The sequence below is a fragment of the Molothrus ater genome, chromosome 19 (assembly GCF_012460135.2).
Source record: "Molothrus ater isolate BHLD 08-10-18 breed brown headed cowbird chromosome 19, BPBGC_Mater_1.1, whole genome shotgun sequence".
In the NCBI taxonomy this organism is placed as follows: domain Eukaryota; kingdom Metazoa; phylum Chordata; class Aves; order Passeriformes; family Icteridae; genus Molothrus; species Molothrus ater.
This window is the reverse complement of record NC_050496.2, coordinates 9,076,797-9,099,470: the sequence shown is the minus strand read 5'-3', so window position 1 is coordinate 9,099,470 and position 22,674 is coordinate 9,076,797. Positions and strand designations below refer to the sequence as shown.

Here is a 22,674-nt window from a genome sequence, read left to right as displayed (position 1 = left end):
CAGCTTTTCATCTGCACCAGATATTAAGATAATTTTTTCATGTACCATATGGTGGCAGATGCAAATGGCACAGTCAGATGGAGCTGTTGTAATATATTCATGCAGTAATGTCTGAATTAAGTTGCTAATTCCAAGAGAATTTTGTGGTTTGCTAACCTGATTCAGCATAAGTAGATATTCTGTTGTATAAGAATTTTTTAGAAGGACTTCTGCAGTGCTCTAAAGTGCAAAAGGAGTTGGCTTCTGCCTTATGTGGTTCTTAATTCAGCTCTTAGTGTGAAAAGGAAGTGGTTGAATTAGCTGCTTGGATTCTTCAGCCTGGATGGGTGTGTGTGTAGAGAGGGGGAATCTGGGAGACTTTCCAGAAAGAAATTGCCAAATAGTTGCTGTCTGGATGTAGTTTAATGTCAGTAAAATACCATGCTTGCCCTGGATGTATTCCCCTTCCTTATTTTCAGTCTTGTTTGTGTTTCCCCTATTGTTCAGGCCTTTCCTCAGAGCTTTTGAATAACCAGACTTGACACATTTACAGCCTTCTTGCATTCAGAACTAAACTACCTAAACCAGCCGTTCAGGAACTTAAATCCCTTTTTTCTCTTCCTTCTCCTTTCTTCCCTGCTGTTGTAGCCAGACCTCTCCCACATTGCCCTGCCCGGTCTGCCCCAGCCTCCCTAGCAGCCCCTGCCCCTAAGGCACAGCAGGTCCCATCCCCTTTCTGTGTGAAAGGAGTTTGTACCATCACCTCCACCCAAACCTGCTCCCGGTCCCAGCTTTAGTCTGTGCCCCTCAAGGGTTCCCACATGGACTCTTCTTTGGGATCTCTCTCCAATGGAACCTCACCCAGCTCCCAAAAATAACTTCTCCTCTTCCCAAAGTCTCCTCACTGCAGCTTCTGCTGCTCTCTGGTGCCTTCACATCCTCAGGCTGCTGCAGTGCCCTGGCAGAATCACTTCTCTCCCCCAGTCCTCTGGCTCTATTTTGTCTGGTGAGTGCTAAGGATCCTGGATTTTTCTCAGGGAGAGAAGGCAGCAGCTCTGCCTAGTGCTGCTTTAGACAATCCCATCCTAGATGAGCTCCTAAAGAGCCATCAAACAGCTCTGGGCACCTCCTTTTCTTTCTCCACGTGGGGCTTGAGGCCCTTTGGATGAAGTTGATGCCCTTTGCAGCAGCCCGTGAGTACCACTCGGCTCTGCCCCTTTCCAGTCCCTTTCCAGTCCCTTTCCACCCCTGTCCCTGCCCCTGTCCCTGCCCCCGTCCCTGCCCCGTCCCTGCCCCGTCCCTGCCCCGTCCCTGCCCCAGCCACAGCGCCTGGCAGGTCCTGGGGACCATCCCAGAGGCTCAATCGCACTTCAGTTGCTGCACAGATGGGAAATGCCGGGAAGGAAGTGAAGGAAGATGGGAGAAAAATATTGGGGTGCTATTTTTCATTCTGTCTCTTCACACCCTCTTCTCCCCAGTCTGAAAGCAGTTGGTAGCTCAAAGCAGAACACTGAGATTATATTAGAAAAAAAGTCAGAAATGGGAAAATGGAGAAAAAAAACCAAATAATTTGTCCAGGTCGTAAAAACAGTCTGTGTGACAGCATGGATTAGAAATAGGGAATTCCTGGCTTCCAAACCTGAGTTCATACCTCGTGATGCTGCATTTTTCTCTCTTTCTGGAGGGAGTATGTCTGGCTTGTGATCAGGAAGAGGTGTGTTTTTTCAGGAATATATTTTTCCACTTTCTTCAGTCCACATTTCTCAGCGAGGTGAACTCTTCAGGGAGAGTGTATGTAATGCCTTGGGGATGAAAAGTCACTCAATTCCCAGTGCTAGACAAAATAACAATTGTCCCCTGTGTTCTAAATTTTTATTTAAATAATTTAGAGGTTTCTACTTAGGCATGAATTTGATGTTTTTTTCTTAGAAGTGGAAGTGCTTAGAGTAGGGAAATGAAAATTTCGGAACATGCAGTTCTTAACCAGAGTCTTAAGTGTAAAAGGTTCAGAAAATATGAAAGTCAACAAAATGTCTGTGCAATTGAATTTCTATGTTTCTACTTCATTAATACTAATCTCATTGTCTCTATTGAAGTCCTGAAGCTGTGGAATAGATATTGCTGATAGGATAGAGTAAAAAAAGAAATATAAGCTCCAAGAACTTTAATTACAAGGAGGAAGGGAGAGTTATCCCACACAATGGGGGGGTTCTGGTTTTTTGTTTCTGGTTTGGTTTGTTACACTTTATTTTTTGGAACATTCTTTTTTAATAAAGAAATAAAATTCCTAGCTCAGGCTTTTATGTTGGAACTTTATTGCCAGATGATGTAAAACAAATGTAACTTATCCACCAAATGAATTGGAAATGTCAGCTTGTCCTACTGTCACTCTCTAAATACAACCATGGGTTTTTATGCCTGAAATGATGCAGAGATGTAGATGAAACATTTTGCTTTAAAGCCAACTAGATGTTACTTAACTATTTATTTTCTTCCTTTATTTAAAAAAAATAGAGATTTTTATTTGGGAAAAAATGCCGCTTGTCTTGCATATTTCTTTTTAGAGTGTGAACCAACCCAGGTTTTTGGGTGCAAAAATCAAGCATAGATTATAGTAGAATATGGAGTTCCCACCTGCTTGGTGTGGATGGTGACTGTTCATCCCAACCCTGAGAACCTCACCCTGAAACATTACAGGAATTCTTGGAAACTGTCTTGTGTATTCAGCTGTTCTACATATTATTCAAACTGTTCTGTTATGAAATTGTGTTTAACCATATACCTTTGACTTTTTTAAAGCAACAAGGAAAACTGGAAAATTCAAGACAGGTCATGAAAAGTCTTTATTTTTAAGTGCACCTAAATTGTTCTCATAAGAATTTATTTTAAGTACATAAAGCATTGTAGACTGCAACTGTGCACGTGATTACCCATCTTCATCTCGTTTCTTTATGCAAAATTGGCATTGTCAAGGTTGTAAGGCCAAAAATCTGACCTACATTACACAATCAGTTTACTATTCAAAAAACTTTGGGGTTTTTTAATGTGAAATTTGTCTTTTGTTTGGGTTTGTTTTTGTTTTTGTGTAAATATGCAGTGGTTACTTTTAACCATGAGGTTTTTATGTCTTCTACTTCTTGGGTCAGTTGCTGTCTGCAGGTGGGAAAAAGAAGTTGTACAAGTTCTGCTTTTTGAAAAAGGAAAAATGGGAGAAGTGTTAACCTGATCACAGCTGTAGTTTTAAGCCATGCCAGTTAGTTAAATTATTTGGTTTGCCAACCTTGACAGTATCAGTTCTATCTTTAAGAAAATATTAAGATGTTTAAAAGCCAGTAAAGCCACAGTCAATGGGGAGATGTATTTAGATATTGGTTGATCAATTTTCATTTAAAAACAAATAAAAAAGAAGCACTTGGAGCTAAACTAAGGCCAGAATTTGTGGGCTGGGAAGAGAGAACTACAAGCAGTTCTTGGGATCTGAGCCATAGTTACAAATTCATTTCCCTCAACTTGAAACAGCCGTAATAATTCAGTATTGGCAATCACTGATTTATCTTGAGTGTTTTGAAACCATCCTCTGAAAGTTTTGAAAACAAAAACAGCTCGCAAAGCAATTGCCTCTGAAGAGCAAAGCTTCAACCAAAAAAAGCAGAAGTAAAGCAGCCTGCAGCGTGCAGGTTTCCCAAGGCAGTGCACCCAGATCCAGGTTTATTTCTGTGGGAACGCTGCAAGGAGAGTCCCGGGCAGGAGGGGAATGTGGCACGTCCCAGCCAAGCCCCTGTGGCCTGGCTGTGTGGCTCTCAGGTGTCAGGAGTGTCCCAGCCATCCCTTACTGAGGCTAACTCAGCCTCCCCGGGCTGGGGTAGCTGCAGCTGGGGGATGCCTTGGCCTGGCAGTGCTGCCTGCTGGGGCTCCCTGCATTCCTGGGGCTCCTGCCCTGCACTGGGGCCGCTGTCCCTGCTCCTGCTGTCCCCAGACACTGCTGGGATGCCACAGCATTGTCCCCTTGGGGCAGGCTAGGCTGGGGCATGGGGCTGAGCATGTTGGGGCTGCTCAGAGCTGTGGTGAAGAGCCAGCTGCTCATGTTGCTGTTTGAACAGATTTCAGTTCCCATGAGTGCCCCCTTCCCAAATAATCAGGCTTTCAGAGCAGTTTGTATTCAAGTGAGCTCCTCCATGAGACATGCTCCCATTGAAGTCCAGGGTACATCTTACCTGCAGGTGACTTGCTCTCTCTTGCCATTACAGTGTGTGATAAATTTTTAATGAGGTGGTTGATGATCTTTCTTCCCCCAAGGTGGTTTCTGATGCATCATCAGAGTGTTCAGTGAGTGCCACTGACAGTGCTGTTTGTTCCACGTTTTTCAGATACATTGGGAAGTCGGATTCAATAACGATCAGCGTGTGGAATCACAAGAAAATTCATAAAAAGCAGGGAGCTGGTTTTCTGGGTTGTGTCAGGCTTCTCTCAAACGCCATCAACCGCCTTAAAGACACTGGTTGTAAGTAAGCTAAGGACAGGTTTCTTCTCTTTCAGCTCAAGCTTGCATGCACAAGCTTTTGAAAAATGACACTTAATTGGGTTTTTGCTGGCTTTTTGTAAAGCTTTTCTATTCCAGGTGGTTTGTGATGGTATTTTGTTTTGTTGTATGATTTTGTGCCCTCATTTTGTAGATCAGAGGTTGGATCTCTGCAAGCTTGGGCCAAATGACAACGATACTGTTAGAGGACAGATAGTAGGTGAGTAAAGGTTTTTATCTTCTAGTTCTGTTTTTATCTTTAGTTTCTAAAGTAGCTATAGAAATAACTCTTCTTGATGTTAGTTTTCTATATTGAACTCTCCTTTCTACTGCCAGAGCCATTTGGACCTCAGGCTAGAATTATGTCAGTAGAGAATTTAAAAAAAACAAAACAAAAACCCCCAAAACCACCCAACAAAAACAAACAAACAAACAAAACCCCCAAAACAACAACAACAACAACAACAAAAATCCCCCAAAAAAAGAGGAAAAAAAACCCACCAAAAAAACCCAAACCAAAATGCTCAAACCACCTAAAAAGCCCCAAACCAAAATATTATAATAAATGTTAGGGCAAATAAGACCATAGATAATAAAAAAAAAATTAGAAAGTTTTTCATTTCACTGTAAAGAATGGTGGCAGTTTGAGTGTGAGCTCTCTGTGAAAAGCTGACTACAAAATTCTTGGCCATTGAGAGCTCCAGCAAGGTTGTGCTTCCTTTAGGTTTTGGGGAAAACCTAAAAAGCATCTTGCTTATAAGCAAGTAAAATTGCTGTCTGGGATGACTTGATCAATTAATTTTGTGTTTTCATGGCTTATTAACAAGTCTGTCAACAACCTCAGTAACTGTGCTTTGTCATTCTGTGAACTAATGAACTTTAAATAACTTCAGAATTAAAAAGAAGCTGGCAAATTGAAAAGCAAGTATCCAGAAAAAACTTCATAAATACTCTTTTTGGTGCATTCTTAGTTCTTTGTTTGGTCCCTTCTCAGTTCTCAGCATTTCTAATAGGTCATGTAAGTCAAAAGTTGGTCAGGATAAGGAAGTTCTTTATTTATACAGCAAGATGTTAATGAGAATATTTGGACATGAGGGAAAGGAAAGTGAATTTTTATGTTGAATTCTTAGTTGAAATTATATCCAAACAGCACTTCTGTCAGCCAGGGAACACCTCTGAAATACTAGTCAGCAAATAAGTGAGTTTGTTTGCCTCCTCTGTTGAATCATACCTGTGACTTTACCTCTTGGTGTGGCTTTAATCATCTGGCTCTGTCTGATCTTCAAGTGCTTGCATTAGGATCAGAGGGTGGTGGCACAAAAGAGTGAAATGATGGTAGAAATGTGGATTTGTAAGTGCATTGCTGACCCTTCAGGCTGTTCTCAATTAAATTTTCCACATGAGCTTGCACAGAGGATGAATCAGTCACTTCTCTGGGGTGTGTTTTGCTGTGGGTTTGGTTTGCTTGCTGGCCTTGGTCCCCTGAGCATCCCTGTGTGTGCAGCTTTGTTTGGGGGTGCCCTTGGAGGGGAGGCTGAGCTGGGAGCACAGGAGAGCAGCTTCAGGGTGTGCTGGGAGCTGCACAGCACAGAGCAGGGACTGTGCTCTCATGCTGCCCTCCAGAGTATGAACTCACATCCTGGTCAGCATTGCTGGGGAGTGCTGCCATTCATTAAAGGGGAAAAAACAACCCATAAACCCCTCCCCAAAGCAGAAAGGTCTGGGAGCCTGTGGCAAATGCCTTGCAGGGTGCAGTGACAAAGAGGCTTCAGAGAGGACTGGCCAGGGAGAAGCAGTGAGAGCTGTCAGCAGTGGGGCACAGGCTGCACTGCCAGGCTGCCTTTAGCCCGTGTGCCTGTGGGAAGTGGGGCAGCCAAAGCAGCTCTGGCTCTCCTGGGATGCTGCTGGGGCTGCCCCTGACACCAGGAGCTGTTGGATTGTGCACTGAACCTACAGAAAGCACCTTGTCAGGTTGCAGCAGAGACCCAGAGCAAATCTGTGTTGCTTTCTGTTTACCATCAGAAAGGTCAAGTTTACTCAGTCATGGTTCTGTTTTAATTTAATGCATCCTTGGTAAGATTCCAGAGACTCCTGTCTTTTTTTTATTCAAGTTGTCATTATTAATCTTCTTATATTTTAATCTTTCTTCACTAATGCAACTTTATTGAGTGGATGAATGAGGCTCAGAAAACTATATAATACCACTGTAGTAGTTAGATGGTAGAGAAATCTGGATTAAAAATAAGTAAAAGGCAGAATAAGTTATAAATATACTCTCAGTTCTCATTATAAACTCTAATTAAATTAAGAGACCATGCAATATTGCAAACCAATATTAAAATGTAATTGATGCCTTCAGCAGATGATAATCTTGCAAATCAAGTGCACAGTGGGTATGCCTTGGTACAGGGACCAGGGGGATCTTTATCTTAAATCCCTGGGTTGTCTTCAGAGAGGAAGAAAAGGGGGCATTTTCAGCAATGGATCCAGGGGCATCTGAATTGTATCTTAATCTTGAAACTCTTCTTTCTATGCTACTACTTTATTTCTGATGTGGCAGTGCAGAAAAAAATAAGCCCTTACTTATTACAAAATGAAGCTGTGCACAGATTTTGCTCCTCACATAGGCAAAGGGGAGGTAATTGCCTTTGTTTATGTTAATTTCTGTCTCTTTTTGCTTGCCCAACCTTGCCTACCTGCAGTGGTGTGAACTTGAAGTGTGTGGGGTTGTGGCAGAATAAATGCATCATGTGAGATCCTGGTTTGGTTGAATTTAAAGGTGTCTTTCCCTCTGAAGTTGTTTTGTAATGTTAGAGTTCATGGACCATGAGGGGTTGATGTGGATTAGGAATGCAGCAGATACTCCAGGGCTCCCTGGGTTGGTCTGTTGAGTTCTAAGCTTCAAAACGTGTTGGTGAAAATTTGGGGACTCAGGCAAAATCTGCCAGTTCTGCTCCAGCTTTTTAAACTTTCTGATCTCTACAAAAGTTTGGTTGCATCCAGGTTAAGATCGTTTCACTGCATATAAATAGGACTTGAAGACAGTTGTCCAGAGGTATGTTAATGCCACCTCAAGAAATGTGGGCCACAGCACGTATTTAGCTTTTTAAGCAATTGTTTTATTGTTAAAGGCATAACAAAACATCAAAAAACCACCCCAACCGCACAGGAACACAAGTGTCATAAATTATCAGATTGGACACTTTCAAACTGTGATATTGGGAACAAAAGCAGCCTAAAAAAAAATCTTTGTTTTCATAATTGCAGTACAAAAGCTTCAGGCATAAATACCCATTACAGTGAATCATGTAAAAAAAATAAAAGTGAAGCAGTTTTGGTGAGGGCAAGCAAGGGCTCTTCAGGCTGCCTCGTGTGAGTTGCCCTTGACTTCTTACTGCTGGTGTTAGAAAGTAGCCAATAAAGCAAATCTGAAAGTGCTTCTAGCAGTTACATTGTGCCTGGTTTTGTGTTTGTGTATCTGTGTGTGTGTTCAAACCCGTGGGTGCACAAAGTACGTGAGAAGGAGTCAAAACCAGGGAGGAATTCCTTATTTTAGCTCTTCCTGTTCAGTGTTCTGCTGTTGCCCCGTCCCAGCCGTGTGTGAGGTGGCACCCCAGTGCCACCAGTTGAGTGTCACAGTCCATCTCAACACACAAAATTAATTGCAGTTTCACAGCTCACTTCCTCTTCTGCCTTAACATGCACTCATATGCCTTAAGCTAACTTTTTTTGAAGTAAGATGTAGAGAATTCCATGTATGAAAACAGAGATCCTTTGCAAACATCTTTGACTTGTGAGAAGGAAAAAATATCCCAAACCTGTCTCAGCTTAATCCTCCAAGTTGTACCAATTCTCTTTCAAATGTAACCACAATTTGCATTCAGATGCCACATTTTTAATAATTCTTTTGTTATCCTAATAGTCAGTCTTCAGTCCAGAGACCGAATAGGCACAGGAGGACAAGTTGTGGATTGCAGTCGGTTATTCGATAACGATTTACCAGATGGGTAAGCTGACATCACTGGGATGGAAACACAAATCCAGCTCATACAACAGACTGCTGTGATAGGAGAACTCAGTGTGCAAATAAATAGTTTTAAATCTTGCACTCAGAGTTGTGCAGTTCTGCATTCAGAACAGGAGCTGAGCCAGCTGGGGTGCACAGAGCAGTTGATAGTTTGGCTGTTCTCTTATCTCCACTTGGAAAAAGGGAGGTGACATATGTAAAGAAATGCTTTGTAAAAGAACTTGTCCAAAAAACCACATATTTCAGATTAAATCACAGCCAGCAAAGTGCCTTATGCATGCAGTAGTTTTGTAGCAAGGAAGTGACCACACTGCCTGGCTGCCCTTCTGCAGCACTATGCAGAGGTGTAGATCCACTGTGATAAACATGGATCACTTCTTCTTCATGCACCTCTTAGGGAAGAAAACGTGACTGGAAAAGGTAATGCAGCCCAAGTTCTTGCTGTATTTACCTTCCAAAAGTAGGATATAGGATTCTTGTTTGTCCCTGTGAGAGTTAATGACATCATTATCACTTAGAAGAGTTTTGCAAACACAAGAAAATACTCTGGTTTAGGTTCTGGTGCTGTCAGCAACTTCTTCAGAGCAAACACAGACTTTCTGAATGTGATTCTTGGCAGGTAAAGACAGGAGAAAATGAGTTTTCAGAGGATGAATTTTGAAATGCAAATCATCATCCTAGTCTGTAACAGCATTCTTTTGTTAATTTGGAGTCAAGATAAGTCAAAAACATTTTTGAAACTGCTTCTAAATTTTCACTTCAGAATGTTCCTTACATAAATATTGCTCACTTAGTTGTGTTAACTGCAAAGTTTGCTGTACAGCCTTGTGTATTTCAGTGTGCAAATTTAATGATAATTCAAAAGTCACATTATTTGAAGCTGACTTTTTAATGAAAGCAAGCAGTGCGTGAAGGTGCTATGAAAGCATTTGCTAGAGTCAGCGGTCAGAAGAAGTTAAATGCATTATTAAACATGTTTCCAAGAAGTTCCTTTATGTGGCTATTTGGATTTAATTAGAATTCAAGTCATTATTGAATATGAAGGTGTGATACTGTTAATGATGTGCCTGGTTCCAAGGGAAGAATATGTTAAACCATTTCAGAGTTGAACTTTCAGTTGTTTCCTGTCTCCTCACTCAGCTCATGTGATTCATAGCAGTGTAAGTCTTCTGAGCTGGGCATTTCTGTTGGGAACGTTTTGTGCCCTGGTTTCCTGGAAATGCCACCCAGTGCCTTATGTGTGCCTGTGTGCCCTGCAGGTGGGAGGAGCGCAGGACAGCTTCTGGAAGGATCCAGTATTTAAACCACATCACACGGACAACTCAGTGGGAGCGACCCACACGGTGAGGAGTTCCCTGGGACCCTGCAGGGAGGATGGGGTTGGGTTATTGAGCACTTCCAAGGGGCTCTCACAGGGGGATTGGGTTGCTCATTCCTCTGCTCAGTCACTCTGCACAAGCTGAATGCTTTCCTTCTTCAGCATCCTTCTCCTTCAGTCTGCCTAATATTTAACTCAGAAGATCATTCTGACTCCTTTTTTCCCTGCCCTGGTTGTAACATCTTTGTTTTCTTGTAGAGATGCTGTGGTAGAGCTCTATAAATACAGACATTATTTTTTGCAGACATCTTAAGGGGTGAAGAAGTGAGATCATGAATAGCTGTCAGACCCTGCTCTGTGACCATGTAACCCAGCACAGTTACAGCTGATGGCTGCAGAGTGTGTTTGGAAATCATTGTGATCACTTTTTCTGATCACTGTAAATGGGTGTTGTGAAACTGTTCCTCAAGCCACTTTTGCTGTTGCCTGTGTTTCAGGCAGTGTCATTGCATTTTTATCAGAATCCTCTGCAGATTGTCTGTGCCTGCAGATGTTCTCTTCCATTCTCAATATCATTCTGATCCCTGCATGGATATATTTGATTTTAAATAATCTGGACTGTTAACACTGTCAGCTCTGATACGTGTTTGCAGTTTTGGATTGAAAGGACTGAACAGCTTTTTGTTTTCCTATTTCTGGTATACTGTATATTCTGGTATATTGAAATACCCATTCTAAGCTCTAGACACAGTAGAAATCCAAATGCAAAATGTATAATTTGTGTTGGGGATTTCTTGTGACCTTGTAAATCTCCCTTTAACCCCTTTGAAATCCTTCTGAAAGTGGCAAAGATACAAAATCACGCTGGTCAATGTTGCTCTTGTGAGCAACTACTTTTATTCTTGCTTAGCCCTTTTTCACCATCCTGGCCTAATAACATTCCTTAAAAGTTAGAAGGAATAACAAGGCCTGCTCACTTCCTCAGCCACACAAAGGCAAGGTGAGAAAGTTTGGAGGTTATTGGAACAAGACAGCCCCTGTGGCAGGGAGAAATGATGAGGAGGACTCCATCTTATCAGAAGGCTAATTAATTATTTGATTACACTATATTATTCTATACTATATTACATTACATCTAAACTGCACCTGCCAAGCACTCAACTCTACTCAAACTGTACAGAATCTTGTGACTGTCAGCCCACAGTCCCCACACACACACCTGGATTCAATTGGCCAATGAATCAAAACACTCACACCAGAACCCAATTATCAGTTCCCTTCAGGTAAACAATCTTCCATGATGCATTCCACTTGTGAGCAACACAGGAGCAGTAAATGAGATAAGAATTGTTTTTTCTGTCTCTGAGGTTAGAGAACGTGAAACCCAGAAATATTCTTGAGAAGAATTGTGCCTTGCTTTTCTCTGTGAAGAGAAATGTGGCAGCAGGAGGTGAGGAGGTTCCTGGTTCCTCTGGTGGGCTTGGACCAGGAGCTTCCTACTCCAGTCGAGGTGTCCTGCTGTGTAAGATCCGTGTCTTGGGCTGTTGTTTGAGTCCACTCCAGCTGCCCATGGACCCTGGCCCACACGGTCTTACATGGACAAAGCAAAAGATGAGAAATGCTCTTCTCCACATGGAATGAGTGTCCTGTTTATTGGCTTGGGAAGGGACGCCTCAGACTCCCAAGCGGAAATGGGGGCGTTGTGTCTTTGCAGGGGACCTTTATACCCGAGGAAAGGGGGCGGGGAAAGAGGACTGCAGCCAATGGGATACCATTGGGGAGGGGCCAGGGGAGGGGTAACCTGGGGCCAAACCACCAGGGAGTATAGCAGAGGGGTGCATGAGGGAAAGACCATGTGATGGGAGAAGGGAAATAGCAATCTCCGTGACATAACATACTCAGTACAAATTTCAAATCACCCAGTGCAAAACAACAACTAAAAAAACTGTTTAGTGCAATACAACACTGCTGGGCCAACCGCTGAGGTGTCCCCAGCGCCCGGGGTGCAGCTGCCCCAGGTGTGACCCTCATGGCCACCACACTGAGGTTGTCCCACTGTCCCCAGGCCAGCATCCAAGTACTCGAGCCTGGTGAGCACGGACCTGGTTCCTCTGGTGAGCGTGGACCAGGAGCTTCCTGCTCCAGTTGAGGTGTCCTGCAGGGCACATCACTGAGGTGTCCCCTGAGCCCGGGGTGCAGCTGCTCCCCCACAGGTGTGCTGTGTGACCCTCATGGCCACCACACTGAGGTTGTCCCGCTGTCCCCAGGCCAGCATCCGAGTACTCGAGCCCGGGCAGGCCCCTGAGCTGCCTGGTGGATGAGAACACCCCCATCGGCGGCACCAACGGCGCGTCCTGCGGGCAGGCGGCGGATCCGCGGCTGGCCGAGAGGAGGGTGCGCTCGCAGAGGCACAGGAACTACATGAGCAGGACTCACCTGCACACCCCTCCCGACCTCCCGAGGGATATGGTATGGAAATCCACGGGGGTCACTTGTGGGGCTCTCAAGAAACGGGGAAAATGGGGTTGTGTCTTCTCATGTGGAAGATATTTTCATTCCTTAGTTGAAGGAAATCGGTCTTTGTGAGTCTTCGTGCTGCGTTTTTTGTTCTTATATTTATTAATTTGTCTTGATTTCACAGAGCAAAGGACAACTCAGCAAGGTCAGGTCTATTTTCTGCATACTCAAACTGGTGTCAGCACGTGGCACGATCCAAGAGTACCTAGGTAAGAAATGATGGAAGTACCCTTAATATTTCAAATCAAAATCGTTTAGGCAGTGCTCTCCTCAAAGTTTTCTCTGGCTAATATTTCTGATTCTTGGCCCCTGGCTAATATTTCTGATTCTTGGCCCTTAATACATTATTTTAACATGTCATTCATCAAAATGAATTAGTCTGTCTTCCCCAGTTCTTCAAGTCGGTATTGTAATGAAAAAATGGAAAACTAAGAAATAAATTACAGTAGTGTTTTGGAAACAGGAACAGTTCACTGATTCTAGATTTTGCATATGAATTAGAGCCAAGTCCAGATTTTAGTACTCTGCAACATAATGAAAAAAACAGTAGAATCTGAACACTTCCAAAAGAAGTTCCATCAAGATACTTCAGTGAAAACTGGGCTGGATTGAAACAGTCAAACTGCTTTTCCTGTTGCAATTATCTTAACACTTGGAAAAAAACAAATCCTAAGTATTTTAAATTCCATGTTCTTATTTACACAGTACACATGTACATAGTGTTCATGAAAGTACGTGTGATTATTGCTGATGTGTTTGAAAGGAAAGGATGATAGTGGAAATTATTAGTAGCTTCTGATTGTCCTTTAAATAACTAAGAAATCCTGTTGTAAATGATAATAAATCCTCTTGTAAACACTTGCCTCCTAAAGTCCAGGAATGGTGGTGTGAGATTTGTGTGGTTTGAAATTGGCAGATTTGAAATCGAATTTTGTTACTGTTTTTCTGTTGGAAGTTTGTACCTTGCTTTGATGCACTGCCTGCAGAGCTGAGGCTGCAGTTGTGTAGGAAGTCAGTGACTTGTATATTATGCAAAACCAGGCTCTAAAAAAAACCAATATGAAGATCTAATCCTTAAGTTTGGGGTGTGATAGTTCTGTGTGCAGTCTAAGTCAGCACTGCCCTGAGGTGTGGCAGCACAAACAGCAGGAGTGTCTCTGAGAACAAGAATTGTTTGCATGAGGATAGAATTTATGTCATTTCTAAGGAATATTGTATTTTTGAGGCTAATAGCCACAGTCATGCAGTCCAGCAGCAGTGTTGTGTTCTTGGGGAACAGCAGCAGCAGTTCCAGCCCAGAGCTTCATGTTTCCATTAGCGGCTCCTGGAGTCTTTGGAATCCCTGCAGACTGCACCTTTTAAGGCATTCTGTCCCTTGGCTCTTCCCTCCCTCAGCTCCCATGATTTTGGGAGAGCTGAACACCTTTGGGAAGAGCTGCACTGGACAGTGTGAGGGGTCTGAGGTGTGAATTGCATCCATGAATAACCAGTGTGTATTTTTGGAGACCAGCATTTGTTTCAAGTTTACATCTTCCTAATTTCAGCAGAATTTTTCTCGAAACCTATTGAGCCACCTCTGCGTGTCTCAGGGCAGAGTTGAGTCATTGTTCATCTGCTTGATTTGAAATCGTTTGTTAGAGAGCTGTTTGCTTCCCACAGGCTCCTGGGGTTCTGGGGCAAAACAGCCAGTGCCATGCACATCCCATGTGTAATTCTTCATGGAAAGTCTAACTCTTCAGAAATACAGTTTTGTTTTGTATGAGTTTCTAAAGTGTGATTCACAGCTTCTTACGTGACTAATGTTGTTTTAAAAAATGTTTTCTGTCAGAATTGGTGCAGAACTGCAATTCCATTTTGACAAATATGGCATTGGTCTTTGTTTTTGCTTGAAGCCTCTATTAATGTAACAGCTGAAGTTAGTTTGTGAAATGAGGGCCATTTGATAAGAACTTTTTTCCCCACGGCATGTGTTCTGGGGTGTGTGTTTTTGCTGTGGTGGGCTTGTACCTTGGGAGCAGAGATTCCAGCTGAACAGATCAGGTTTCTGAGACAATACATTTTCTCAGACTTCATGGAATTGTTCTGTTACATTTACGCTTGTTTGGCTCGGAGGCCAATTGCTGAGGTATTTTTCATTTTATATTTGTTTTCACAGGGATCTTAGCAACATCAATTGTGAAGAGCTTGGTCCACTGCCTCCTGGATGGGAGATCCGAAATACAGCAACGGGCAGGGTTTATTTTGTTGACCATAACAACAGAACGACGCAGTTCACGGACCCGCGGCTCTCTGCAAACCTGCACTTGGTCCTCAAGTGAGTCTGGAGCCTGCTTTGGGTCGGGTGCGCTCTGCCATGCCGGGAGCCTTTGAGGAGTATTTCTTTGCCACATCACCAATTTACCCTGTTTCACGGCAGAGATGAGCTTGAAAAAAGCCTGCAGGAGCATTTAGGCAGGAATGTGGCTGTTGTGATGCACAGGGGGAGGGAAGCAAGTGCTGTCTGATTGCAAAGATTGGCCCATAGATTTTTTTTTTGTTCCTAACAGCAAGAGAGGGACTTTGTTTTCTTTATACTTCATTCTATTTTCAGTTATGAAGAACTCGTTTTAAAATAAGTTGTGTGTGAGCCAGTGATGTCAAATACTGATGAGTTAGGAAGGAGTGCACAAGTGCCCAGCTATTCTCCTGGAGTAAAGGAGAAATAACTCAGCTCCTGCCTTCAGTTTTAGAGTAGGACTAGTTGGTATATTCTCAAAATAAGGCCCCAATAATTCAACTCGGTTGTTTTACAAAAAGGATAAAACAGAAACCGCATTTGTTCTGCCTTCGTGTTTTGATATCATAATTTCATCTCTCAGTTTTAAAAAGAGAAGGGGGAACTTTAAAGAATTCTGGCTCGTGTTTTATTCCCTAGGCACTCATTACACACTGGGGATTTTCTACTAAAAATGGAAACCAAAAAGCAAACAAATATTTCTTTTTTCTCTCATTTTTTTTCTCTCAGACGGCTTGTACGAGGTACTTGTGAGTTTGATTCTATTGTTCCTCCTGCTAAAACCTTTTAATGCTCTTGGGAAACACCTGTAAAGTACTGAGTAGGTGTTAAGTGGAAGAAACAATGAAGAGTTGGTTGGATGGAAAGCCAGGCAGCCCTGGGTGAGGAGTCAGTAGGAGGAATAGTCCTGAAAGGAAGTGAATCATTGGGAAGAAAAGCTGAAGGAAAGACTAATGGGAACAAGCAGGAAAAGACAAAGCTGAGGAATGGAAAGTCATATCCAGGAGACAGCATGTCTTTCGTGCATTACACAAAAGCTGTCTAGCCTCTGCCCAATATACATTGAACCTCACACCCCAAGAGGGAGAGGAGCCTAAATACAGAAAATATGTGTTTTGTTTAGAGAAATCATTGTTTTTGTATGTGTAGTTACAGGACTTTAGTAAGCTGCCATCATCCCGACACTTTGGGTGCCTTTTTTTTTTTTTTTTTAGTTTCAAATAAATCACTACTAATTTTAGCTGAATTGAAATTGGTGGTTTGAAAACAAAATGATCTTGAAAAAAATCAGCAGTGAAGGAGCATATTCGTGTTTGAAACACAGAGAAGTTCCTAAAATCAATTCAGATTCAGTTATTTTACTTCAAGAAAAACTTCAGACCCTCTTAGCTACAGCAGTGCAGTTCTGAAGCTGTAGAGAGCTCAGTGAACTGTGTGTATTTGACAAACTGGCCTCCTCAGGTGGGTTATTTTGAAACGGCAGAAGGGGCACAGTAGCCCTACATGGACCGTGGAGGACAGATAACAGAGCTACCTTTGTTAGCAGGAAAATCCAATTTGACTTTTAATTTCCAGAATCACAGAACCATTTAGCATTTATTTGAACTTAGAGTTCTCCTACAGTGTGCTGAAGTTCTTCATTTGTCCATCTGTCTTTCATTAGGAAAGGATTTCAGAAACTCACCCAGCAGTGTCATCAGCAAAGTCTGCTGCCTGATAAATAATTTTTGGTGTTTATTCTTTTATTACACCGAACAGGATGTGTGAAAGTTTCCCCTACCTTGAGCCCACCTCCTAGTTTGTTCTTCAAAAAACAAACAAAAAAGTATTTTGCCTTAGGCTGTCATTTTGTAAATTATCAAAGGAATAAGTTTAGACTTCGTGTGGGATGGGTGTGATAGAGTTGCAGGTTCAAAGGCATGAGAAGAAGTTTACTCTCAGTGATACTTTTTCTGTTGAGCTGAGTAAAATCATTTGCTCTTCCAGTTATGACATTGTAAGTTATGAAAATAATCAGACTTGGTACCCAGTTCTGTTCTAAGACATTGACCAAGAGTTTGTGATAATTTTGATAAGCTATGGCACCTGAAGAGTATTTAGTTGTATCCTTAAGGCACTGTATGGATCAAGCATGGTCACTCAGCTGTGAAAACAAACTGAGAAATGAGATTTAGTGACCTCAAGCACTGCAGGTTGTTTAGCTAATACTGCACTGATCGTTTTTAGTCAAATCTGGAAAATGGCATTTTACTTTTCTCCTCTTAGCACTTCCTTATTTTGGGAAGCACTGTGTGGAGAAAAGTAATGATTTCATTTGATGCTAAAATCCTGCTCTTTTCAGAGATTACATTTCCTTTAAGAATGACCCTGTCTAGCCTTGTGCTTTGGGGAACTGTGACTTTTTACCCTTAAATGTGGTATGGAGGGGTGCTCACTTTAGTTTATAAATTTGGCCTTCTCTGGTAGTCCTATACAAGGAATGTTTTCACTTAGTCTTCCTTATGGAATTAGAAATTCCTGATGATAGAATAAGGATTTAGCTTTAATACTGTATGAAGTAAATACAGTTTAAATGAGATTCATATTTAAAACTAATCACAAGTGAAAGTTACCATGCACATGGCACAAATGACATAGAGCCACAGAACCAGAGCCAGTGTGTGTCTAAATTATTACAATGATTTGTATTTTTCTGGGTGTCCCTGTGGAAAAGTCAGAAGGTGAATTTTGGTTGGCCAGGAGAGTTTTCTACTAGGCCTTGTCTCAAAACAGACATTGAAATGTAAATTTCATTGAAATTATAAAATACATTAAAATAAATTTATTATAATTTAGAAATTTTAAATTTAATTTCTGAAATGAAATTATAAAATACATTAAAACAGTGTTTGGTTCCATCTATTTTTTTGTTTGATCTTTAAAAAAAAAGAACTAGCCTTCCACTGGAAAACATCCTAAATTGTGATGTTTCTTATTTATCCAGTAAATGTAGGGTATTCTCATGTGCTCCATAGAGAGATGATATTCTTAGGCTTTAAAAATACAGTGTTGCTTGGGAATGCCATACTAAAAAGCTATAAAAAATATCCACTCACTGTGTACAAGAAACGACACAGAGAGAACATCTCTGCAACATGATCCATTTACTTTTCCTAGTAAGAAGTCAGATTTACCAAATCTCTTAGAATTGCTAGTAAAAATACTTGTTTATCTGTGCCAATTAGTTCCATGTGAACTCCCACATTCCTGTGGTCCAGACTAGGCCAGGTACAAGGGACAAGGTCCCTGCCAAGCTGCCAGTACAAACATCTTTTTGTAAGCTTACTCTTTTCCAGACAAGCCATTTAAAACAGACTATGGTATTGACTGGAGATTAGAGGCAGAGTGTTTGGCAGATCCCTGGATTTTAAAATGGAGGAAGGGAAAACACGCAAAGGAAATATGGAAACGGTCTCTGAGAAATTCAGTGTCAGCAGCTTAGCAGGAAAATTGTATGGATAATACCTTATTGTATGTGCTGGAACCTTTTGCATGCTTTGTAGAGTAGCACTAATAGAAATAACAAGCCCTAAAAACACCTGATAGTTGCCAAGAAAGACAGACCCATATGTCTTTAGTCAGGATAAAATCACTCTGAATTTATTCTTTACGGGCCCCAGACGTTTTCAGCGTAATCACAGTAATAATCACAATACATTGAAAGCAGTTTAGGTACAATGCCTGAAGGTTTCAGGGGAGAGCAGGGGCTGGATGAAGGGTGTCTGAGGCAGCTGTGTGTGCTTGCAGCCGGCAGAACCAGCTGAAGGACCAGCAGCAGCAGCAGCAGCAGCAGGTGGTGTCCCTGTGCCAGCTCCCGGACGAGGCCGAGTGCCTGACGGTGCCGCGCTACAAGCGGGACCTGGTGCAGAAGCTCAAGATCCTGCGGCAGGAGCTGTCCCAGCAGCAGCCCCAGGCTGGCCACTGTCGGATCGAGGTCTCCAGGGAGGAGATTTTTGAGGTAACTCGAGATTTTGCCCCGTTTCTTAACAGGGAGGTTGTTTATAGCTGGGTAGAGGAGTTGTTCACTTAGCTGGAACCTCGGAGGCTGCAGTGCAAACGGGGATTTTCCCGTGGTGAAGAGGAGCCATTCCAGGGGGATGCCAGCACTGCCATGTATTTGACATAGAGGTCTCTACGGAAATCAAGGCAAACTTTCTCTATGGCTGGAGATGTTCAGCCTGTTTCAGGGACTGGGGAAGGAGTCTGAGCACTTCATGTGTCTTACAATCCTCTTTCCCTCCTTCCGTGTATTTGAGAAGCTGATGAGTGTTTTAGAGGGGATGTTAAAAATTCAACTCCTATTATTAGTGATCTTTGATACAGTGTAACTTCAGTAAAACTACTACTGAATAGGATTCCTCTTCAGAGTTTGGCTTTCTTATCATCGATCTGAATTCTCTCTCCAGAATCAGACCAGTTTTACAACTGTCTGGGCTTCTGAATGGCCAGAGATGGCCACAGTGGGGTCTCTGCATTCTGTTTTGGGATGTGATTCAGCAGAATCATTCTGTTGACTTGACTAAACACATCTATAATTCATTGGCCTTTTCTGGAGAACAGTTTGTCCTTTTGAGGATTTTCACCCATCCCACCCATCCCTGTTGCATTTTTACCCCACCCACAAACTTGATCTTCCCACTGTGTTGTCACAGATTTTCCCAGCCAAGAAAGATTTGTGTTGGTCTTCCCTTTGGAGAGTCAGATCACTTTGTGAGCAACTGAAAGAAGAAGGGAGGGAAGGCTACAGAATTATGATGTTCTTGTTCAGTCCAGTGTGTTGGGTCCCCACACACCCACCTGCCTCCTCTGTCCTGTAGATGCAGAGCTTGGGCTGATACTGGACATAAATAAGAACCAGACTTTTCTTTTTTCTCGAATTCCTTTGCATTTGTTCTGCCTGTCAACTTGCTTTCTGTGTTTCCTTGGTGAACACTTACTGACAGAGGAATAATCCTGTAGATTTACTGGGATGGCATTGCTGATTCCATTCTTAAGGTGCTTCTTGGAGGCTGGCACAGGTGTTTTACCCAGAGGACAAGCTCCACCCTTGGCTCTACAGGCTGCAAAAACCAGGAGCACTTATGGAAAACAAAAGGAGATAATTATAAAAAAATTGTGTCACTAATGTGAGAATGAGGGACAATGTTCTGATCACTGCTCACCCATGCAAATTTAATGGGAGGTGGTTCTTCTCATCTCCTCATCATTTTATTTGACAAGTGTTATCACATTTGGTGAAAACAATCTGTGATTTGAGAAACTGATGAAGATCAGAAAATAATGTCCCCTTTAGGAGTGTTCCCTTTGGACTCGAGTCTGAAACTCCCTTCACTTCCAATACACAGCAGCAGCTTTTACTCTGTAAACAGCAGTTCATAAAAGGAAGTGTTGTGTGTTTACAGGAATCCTACAGGCAAGTCATGAAGATGAGGCCAAAAGACCTGTGGAAACGATTGATGATAAAATTTCGTGGGGAGGAGGGCCTTGATTATGGAGGTGTGGCCAGGTAAACAGTGGCTCCTCTGTCTTTCCCCTGCACCCAACCCTGCCAGCCTTCCCTGTGCTTTGAATCCTCAACCAGCCCAGCTTCTTTTGTATTATTCTTATTTACTTTTATTTCTGTAACAGATTAAATGTCAGAAGAACATATAGCTCTAGGTAGTATTGTAAAAGAAAAACTGCATCCAAAAAAAACCCTAATTTATTGAAAATAAAACGCAGATTACACATCATGTCAAATATCTGTCATATGTGAGAGGTTTTGGTATCTATAGAAATTAGCATATTTTTCTTTGGTTAGTGAAGTTTGGGTATCTGAGAATATATGCCACTAAATACTTGGCTTTATGGCACAATTTTAACCAAAAAAATGCTTTATTGCAAACTGTCACTTCTGTTTGAAGCAAAATGTTGCCACCAGCAGTTGGTGGGCAACTTCAGTCTGTCAATAGTCTGAGGTTATTTTTCCCTTATAATAAGGTGACATTCCCAATTGTCAGCCCATTATTTACTGATTTGTGAACACATAATTAAAACTTGAATTAAAGATATCCATTTACCTTAAAGATGGTTTCTATCAAAAGCTTTTATTCCAGCATCTTTCTATTCAAGTGAATACATAATGTCTTGTCTTAGTGTGTCATGGATGTAGGAGAATCACAGTCAGAAACTCTTGGAAATGAGTAACCTGAAGGAAAATCTTGGAAAGCTGTCAGGTGTTGTGTGGTTACTGAGCTAGTAAAAATAATTCTGATTTCAGCCATATCTCAGCATGTTCAGAGATAACTTCACTCACATTTATGTTTAATAGGAAGATTAAAAAAAATCAGAGTGTTTTGAAAGGATTCTCAGTGTAGGAATGCATTTGTCTGTAGAGTACCAATAAATTCTTTTATTTTCTAGGGAGTGGCTGTACCTGCTGTCCCATGAAATGTTGAATCCATACTATGGGCTCTTCCAGTACTCCCGAGATGACATTTACACGCTGCAAATCAACCCCGACTCCGCTGTCAACCCGGTAGGGCTGGTGCCAGTGCTGTGAATCAGGACCAGAACTCAAACACACACCTGGACAGGGCTCAACACTTAGGAGCCAAATTCTTACAGTTGCTACTGCTGGACACTGAATTTGTACAATGATATGATAGTTTCTTTTTTTGCACCAATCAAACTTCTCAAATGTGTTCTTCATTTTCTGTCAGATGTCAATTTATGATTCCTTTGGGAGAAATTCGGTTTGATTGTTACTTGTAAGACTCCTGGACTGGAAGTGAAATGCTCATGCATGAAAACAAACCAAAACCTCTACACAGGGCTTGGGCTTGGGGTTTTCTTCTTTTCTGGGTGTTGAAGTTTTGTCTCATGCTCGGCAGTGGGGCTGTCACTCAGTGGAATGGCCTTGTCTCTGCTCTGTTCCAGGAACACTTGTCCTATTTCCACTTTGTGGGCAGGATCATGGGGATGGCTGTGTTCCATGGGCACTACATTGACGGCGGCTTCACGTTGCCTTTCTACAAGCAGTTGCTTGGGAAGCCAATTACTTTGGATGACATGGAATTGGTGGACCCTGATCTCCATAACAGCTTAGTTTGGATACTGTATGTACTCTGTAGGGTACCTCTGGATGTTAGAATGCTGTCTCTGTTATGAGATAATGGTCCTAAATCCTGGAAATGAGGTGTATTTTGATCTCCTTCTCAGGCAGATTTAAGAAATATCTCACACAGTTCAAGTTCTTTAAGGCTAAAATGTTAAAACTACTCAAATTTTAGGGGGGAGGTGTGTGGAGTTAATATTAATTTGTTAATTTTACCTATTATTAACAGTGACAGGTTATTAAAATATAACAGTGAAACTTTGATAAAGGTTTTTAAATGTAATATAGTAAAACTGTACGTTCACCTTCTGCATCCAGGCAGGACTGTGAAATGCCATTGAAAAATGAAACTGTGCTTCTGTCAGATAGAACATGGCTGTAATATATTTGCAGAATGTTTTCCCTCAGTCATTTGCTGCTTTTCTTTGGACCAGTGAGAACGACATCACCGGGGTCCTGGACCACACGTTCTGTGTGGAGCACAACGCCTACGGGGAGATCATCCAGCACGAGCTGAAACCCAACGGCAAAAGCATCCCCGTGACTGAGGAGAACAAAAAGGAATATGTCAGGTACATCAGGAGCTTTTCCCAGGGCTCTTTTTCGATTTCCGACACTGGGAGGAGCTGTTAATGAAGTCATTACTGATACAGTCTCCTCTGCATGACAAAAGTGCAACTCTTAATTAGTTTATCTTGGTAGTAGAAGAGTTCTTGCTTAAAATTGCTGTGTGAGAAGTGATACAGGAATGCTGGATTTACTTCAACAATTACACTGTTGAAGTAATGGTCAGTGTTGTGCTGTTGGGTTTTGCTGAGGGGTTGTGCAGTGCTCTGCTGTAATCCTGTCAGTGGGGCCGTGGTTTGGGGCTGGATAAATGGAATTGCAGCTTTATTGTATTTGA

At 42.1% G+C, this 22,674-nt stretch overlaps 1 protein-coding gene across 1 annotated transcript in view; it reads left to right on the top strand.

The window, feature by feature from the left end:
- The window catches only part of SMURF2 (SMAD specific E3 ubiquitin protein ligase 2), a 61,250-nt gene that overhangs the window by 31,826 nt on the left and 6,750 nt on the right, over positions 1–22,674 (top strand). The window contains 13 exon segments of the mRNA XM_036394400.2: positions 4,347–4,480; positions 4,653–4,718; positions 8,421–8,505; positions 9,785–9,868; positions 12,111–12,295; positions 12,298–12,312; positions 12,485–12,569; positions 14,516–14,674; positions 18,422–18,632; positions 20,077–20,180; positions 21,077–21,191; positions 21,593–21,771; positions 22,205–22,342. Coding sequence (XP_036250293.1) covers positions 4,347–4,480; positions 4,653–4,718; positions 8,421–8,505; positions 9,785–9,868; positions 12,111–12,295; positions 12,298–12,312; positions 12,485–12,569; positions 14,516–14,674; positions 18,422–18,632; positions 20,077–20,180; positions 21,077–21,191; positions 21,593–21,771; positions 22,205–22,342 — 1,560 coding nt within the window.